Source organism: Microcebus murinus, chromosome 13, assembly GCF_040939455.1.
Source record: "Microcebus murinus isolate Inina chromosome 13, M.murinus_Inina_mat1.0, whole genome shotgun sequence".
Taxonomy (NCBI): Eukaryota; Metazoa; Chordata; class Mammalia; order Primates; family Cheirogaleidae; genus Microcebus; species Microcebus murinus.
Window position 1 is genome coordinate 4,263,658 of NC_134116.1, and position 6,000 is coordinate 4,269,657.

The 6,000-nt window shown below is 39.7% G+C and overlaps 1 protein-coding gene across 1 annotated transcript; it reads right to left on the minus strand.

Annotated features, from left to right (window-relative positions):
* Positions 1-4,563: 4,563 nt before the first annotated feature.
* Positions 4,564-5,535, minus strand: OR14L1 (olfactory receptor family 14 subfamily L member 1). Its single transcript, XM_012752282.2, has one exon. The coding sequence runs from the start codon at positions 5,533-5,535 to the stop codon at positions 4,564-4,566; it is 972 nt and encodes a 323-aa protein (XP_012607736.2).
* Positions 5,536-6,000: the final 465 nt, after the last annotated feature.

Consider the following 6,000-nt stretch of genomic DNA (forward strand, 5'->3'; position numbering starts at 1 on the left):
TGGTGTGTCGATTTTGTTTATTTTTCAAAGAACCAAGTTTTTGTTTTGTTAATCTCCTGAATAGCTTCCCTGTTTTCAATTTCGTCTAATTCTGATTTGATCTTGTTGATTTCACTTCTTCTGCTGGGTTTGGGGTTGGTCTGTTCTTCTTTTCCTAGCTCTTTGAGTCATTTCGTTAGATTGTCTATTTGTGATCTTCTTGTCTTTTGGTTATAGGCATTTATGGAGATAAACTTTCCTCTCAGAACTGCTTTAGCTGTGTCCCAGAGGATTTGATAACTTGTCCCTCCATTGTCATATTTTTATAGAATTATTTTATTTCCATCTTTATTTCTTCATTTATGAAGTAATCATTTAATAGAAGGTTGTTTAATTTCGACGTTTTTGTGTAGAAATGTGAGTTTCTGTTAGGGTTCATTTCTAGTTTTATTCCACTGTGATCTGAGAAGGTACATTGTATGATTTCTATTTTTTTAAATTTCTTGAGATTAACTTTGTGTTCTAGGATATGGTCAATCTTAGAGAATGTTCCATGAGCTGATGAGAAGAACGTATATTCAGTGGATTTTGGGTAGAATGTCCTGCAGATGTCAGTCAGACCCAATTGTTCCAGGGTTTTGTTTAAGTCCATTATTTCTTTATTAATTTTCTGTTTGGAGGATCTGTCTTGTGCCATCAGTGGGGTGTTGAAATCTCCGGTGATTATGGAGTTCCTATTAATCCATTTGCTTAGATCCAGTAAGGTTTGCTTTATGAAATTGGGCACCTAAGTTGGGTGCATATATATTTAAAATTTTTATCTCTTCTTGCTGAACTGTGCTGTTCACTATTATATAATGACCCTCTTTGTCTTTCACTACTTTTGTTGGTTTAAAAACTAAATCGTCTGAAATTAGAACTGCCACACCAGCCTTCTTTTGGCTTCCAATTGCCTGGAATACTGATCTCCACCCTTTTACTTTTGGTCTATATACATCCTTGCAGGTTAGATGTGTTTCCTGAAGACAGCATATACTTGGCCTGTATTTTCTTATCCATTCAACCAGCCTATGTCTCTTGAGTGGAGAGTCTAAGCCATTCACATTTATTGAGGGAATAGAATGGTAAGGTAGATTACTGTTCATTCTCTTGGGTTAGATGTTATTGCTTTGATTTCTCTATTGAGCCATTGTATTATCTGGCCTTTAGTCTGTGAGATTTTGGTTGTTTTTATATTCATGAGTTTTTATTATGATGTTCCGTGCATAATACTGTTTTGAGTACTTCTTGTAGGGCTGGTCTTGTCTTGGTGAATTCTCTGAGTCTTTGCTTGTCTGAGAATGTCTTTATTTCTCCTTCTTATATGAAGCTTAGTTTTTCAGGGAAGAAGATTCTAGGCTGGGCATTTTTTTGTTTCAGAAGTGTGAGAATGGGGCCCCAGTCTCTCCTTGAGTGCAAAGTCTCATTAGAGAAGTCTGGTGTTATTCGAATTGGCTTTCCCTTGTATGTCACTTGCTTCTTTCATCTTACAGCTCTTAGAAGGGCCTCTTTAGCTGATATTTTGGTCAGTCTGATTACTGCATGTCGTGATGTCTTCCTGTTTGCATTGAATTTCCCAGGGGTCCTCTGAGCTTCTTGAACTTGCATATCGAGATTTTTGAGCAAGGTCTGGGAAATATTCCTCTATTATATCTTCAAACAGCTTGTCCAACCCTTGAGTGTTGTCTTCTTCCCCTTCTGGTAACCCTGTGACCCTCACATTAGGTTCCTTCACATAATCCCACATCTCTTGTAGGCTTTGCTCTTTTCTCTTGTTTCTCTGCTCTATCTCTGTCATGGTTTTATTTAGTTGGAGGGTGTTATCTTCAATCTCTGAGATTCTTTCCTCTGTTTGATCTACCCTGTTCTTGAGACTTTTCACTATATTTTGTAGTTCCCTGAATTGATTCTTCATTTCCAGGAGTTCGGTTAAACTTTTCTTCATTGTGTCTATTTCTTTAGTGAACCTTTGTTCTAAGTCCTGCAGCCTTTTTGTGGTTTCTTTGTGTTGGTTATTGATTTGTTCTTGCAGGGCGGTGAGTGTTCATATGATCCACATATGAAATTCCTCTTCTGTCATTTTGGTTGCCTTATTTTGTTTGGTGTCCATTTCTAGGGAGCTGGTGCTCCTCTTTGGGGGTGTGTTTTTCATTTGGTTCTTCATATTTCATGAGTTCCTTTGCTGATTTCTTCCCATGTCAAACAGTTGTTGTTTCTTTCCTTTAGGTTTTTGTTTGGGTGTTCACATGCCTTGTTTAGTTTCTGAGCCGGTAGGTGGTGTCTGTGAGTGAGATTCGACCACTCCCTGTATAATGAGTCAGTAGGTGCCGTGAGAAGGCTGCACAGGATGCCCTCCCTGTCAGTAGGTGGCACTTGCTTGGAGGAACAGGCTACGCTGTTGTTTTTGTGTCCTGTTATCAGCTCTTCTTCCTGTAGGGAGGCACTCTAGTGCCTCAGGTGGTCAGTGGGGCCCTGGGACTTCCAGGTGTGTCCTTTTCTCCCCCTCAGTGAGGGCTGGTCTAGGAGAGAGTCTGGGCAGAGCTGGGTTGGGTAAGCCTGCCCTCAAGCACCACCAATGCCGTTAGCAGGGGTCAAATTTCTGTTCTCTGTTTCCAGAAAATGCTGTCATGGAGGGGCTGGAATGGCCCCGCTCAATTAGAAAATCTGTGTGTGAGGGTGGGGCTGTCTGAGACCCGCAGTCTGGAGCGGGCCTCGCTTCTTTCCACCCTCCCCAACTCCGCTGCTACTCCTGGGCCTCTGCCAGCAGGGCAGACCACATGCCACCAGGCCTCCCCAGACTCTGATGCCACCGGGGAGGTTCCCTGCACAGGAATGCCACCTGTGCTGGGGGCACGGCCTCCATCTGGGAGGAGGGTTGCCCTCTAGGATGCTGATCTGCCCCTGAAGGCACACACACCTCAGTAGGGCTGTTCACGAATATCCCTTTTGTGCCCCGGGCAATGCGAGACCTCGGTGCACGGGATCTGGTCTGCAGGTCTGACCTCTGGGTCCAAGAGTGGAACTATATCCTCATCAGGGAGAGGAGTGCCAGTCCCAATTCGCCCACAGGGAGCCCAAGCTGGGTCTATGTCTCTCAGCCTCAGGGCTGCACCGTTCTCCTGGGATCACCATTCCAGCAGCACCTGGGAGGGTTGGTGGGGAGGGAGCTCACAGTCTGATTTCCCCTTAGTCAGCTGTGGGTTCCCAAAAGGGAAGGTCCCATTCCCTGGAGGTGCCTCTTGCTGGTGGCTATATTATCTCTTTGGGCAGCAGAGGGTAGGGTCGGGGGAGGGGAGAAGGAGGCAATATGGCGCCTTCCCTGCGGCTCTGGTCTGTGCACATGGAGGTGCCCCATGGAATTTGGGAGCCTGGTGCCGTGTCCGCTACAGGCTTACAGCTCGCTTGCGGTGGCCATCCATGGGCTGGTGTCTGCAGGTCTCCTATTTTAAATTTTAAATGTTGTCAACAACAAGAAATGATGAATATTTTAGATGATAAATATTTTACGTAGCTTGATTTCATCATTCTACATTGTAAATATATAGCAAACCATCATATTTTATACTATAAACAAATACAATTATTATTTATCAATTAAAAATAAAATTATAAAAACATCTTAAAGTATAACTACAGTATATTATTTATAATAGATTTAAATAGAATATTACCTCATAAAATAATACTACGTATTATATAAATACATATATAGAATATGCATAAAAGCCCTCAGAGAATGATACATAATAACTTTCAGATAGTATTTCCCTCCAGGCATGGAAAAAGGGAAGGGACTTTGAATAAGATTTTAGTTTAACACTATATAATTTTTAATTAAAATTAAATTAAAAGAACATTTCCTCATATGATCTTTTCTATACATAGCAGTACAAACCTATCTGTACCTTTATTCTTTGTCAAATAATTATATATCTTTTATATTATTTAGGTTTACAGTTGGCCTCCAATCACTAGTCTCTAACCTATTTGACCACACTTTCTAAAGTTGAAAACATTTTGAGCACACACCACCTTTTGTTTATTTTCAATTTGGTTGTTTGTAAAACATATAATCTTATTCTACCATGACTAATATACATATATTGTATTAATTCATTTTATAGTAGTAATTCACATTTGTATTAATTAATACAGTGTATTAATGAGTATAATATTCATATTAATTCATTTTATATTAGTAATAAAATATTTGTATTAATTAGTACAGTGTATTAATGAATATAATTTTAAATATAATTATATTTAATTATATCAACAATATAATTTTAAAAATTTTGAGGAGGATAAAACATGAAAATGAGTAAAAGCACGAATTCTAATATTTTAAACACTTAGAGTACCCTTCAGTGCATTCTAGTGTTGGATTCATCGAAATATACAGAACATTGCTAGACTACTGCTGAATTCCATTTAAAAAATCAAGAAAGAGTTCAGTGATCAATTGAAAATACAAACTCAGGAAGCTTAAACATTGCCCAGTTAGAACAAGAGTTCAGGAGTTCTGGTCCCTAATCAAGTTCTTCATCAGCATCCACACTGCCTTCTCAGGGCTGCCTTCATGTCCTTATTCCTCAGACTGTAGATGATGGGGTTCAGGGTCGGGGGAACCACTGTGTAGAACACTGACAGGAGAACATCCAAAACTGAAGGGGAATTTGAAATTGGCTTAACATAGGCGATGCTACCAGATATCATAAAGAGTGCTACAACCACAAGGTGTGGAATGCAGGTAGAAAATGTTTTTGATCTACCTTCCTTAGATGGAATCCTCATGATGACAGAAAAAATGTACATGTAAGAGAGAGTAATTGAAACAAAGCAGATTATCACAAGACTTGTAACAAAAACCATGACTCCAATCTCAATAATAATTACATTGGAGTCCACCAGGCTCAGGAGCTGTGGAATATCACAGAAAAATTGATGTACTCTATTAGGCCCACAGAATGGTAATGAGAATGTTGCTGTCACATGCATGAGTCCACATATCACTCCGCTGAGCCATGCCATGGCCATCATCTTCACACAAGCCCTCAGATTTATGATGACTTCATAACGTAAGGGCTGGCAGATGGCCACATAGCGGTCATAGGACATCACTGTAAGTATGGCTACCTCAGTAGTTGCCAAGTCCATGAAAAAGAAGGCTTGCAGAGCACACCCAAAGAAAGAAATGGAGGTGTCATGAGTCAAGGAACTGACAATAGATTTGGGAACTGTGACAGAGATGTAGCAAAAATCTAAGAAAGACAAGTTTCTCAAAAAGAAATACATTGGAGTTTGGAGGTGAACATCCAGAGTGGTGACCATGATGATTAGGAGATTCCCTGTGAGAGCTGCCAGGTAAACTAGTAAAAATACAATAGCATGTACAATCTGCATCTGCCAGGAGTCTGCAAATCCCATAAGGAGAAAGTCAGCAACTTCAGTTCTGTTATCATCATTTGTGGTCAGTCCATTTCCTTCTAAGAAGAGATTAGAGTGGATTATAGACATATCAAATATGGCTAGCCCAAATGATATTTCTGAAGCAATTAAAATTGTGACAATTACATAAATAGAAACAAAAACAAAGACCATACAATCCTTTCAATAGATGCAGAAAAAGCATTTGACAAAATTCAACATCTTTTATGATAAGAAAGCTTAACAAAATAGGCATAGATGTGACTTATCTAAAAATGATACAAGCCATATATGACAAACACACAGCCAACATCACACTGAATTGGGAAAAATGGAAAGCATTCCCACCTAGAACTGGGACCAGACAAGGTTGCCCTCTATCACTGCTTCTATTCAACATAGTGCTGGAAGTCTTAGCCAGAGCAATCAGACAAGAGAAAGAAATCAAGGGCATCCAAATAGGGGCAGAAGAAGCCAAACTATCGCTCTTTGTAACAATATGATCTTATATCTAGAAAACTCTAAAGATTCTGCATTAGACTAATGGAATTGATA

What these genes read in the sequence shown, in the direction of transcription:
- OR14L1 (XM_012752282.2), bottom strand. Translation starts at nt 5,535, where the DNA reads ATGTCTATAATCCACTCTAATCTCTTCTTAGAAGGAAATGGACTGACC.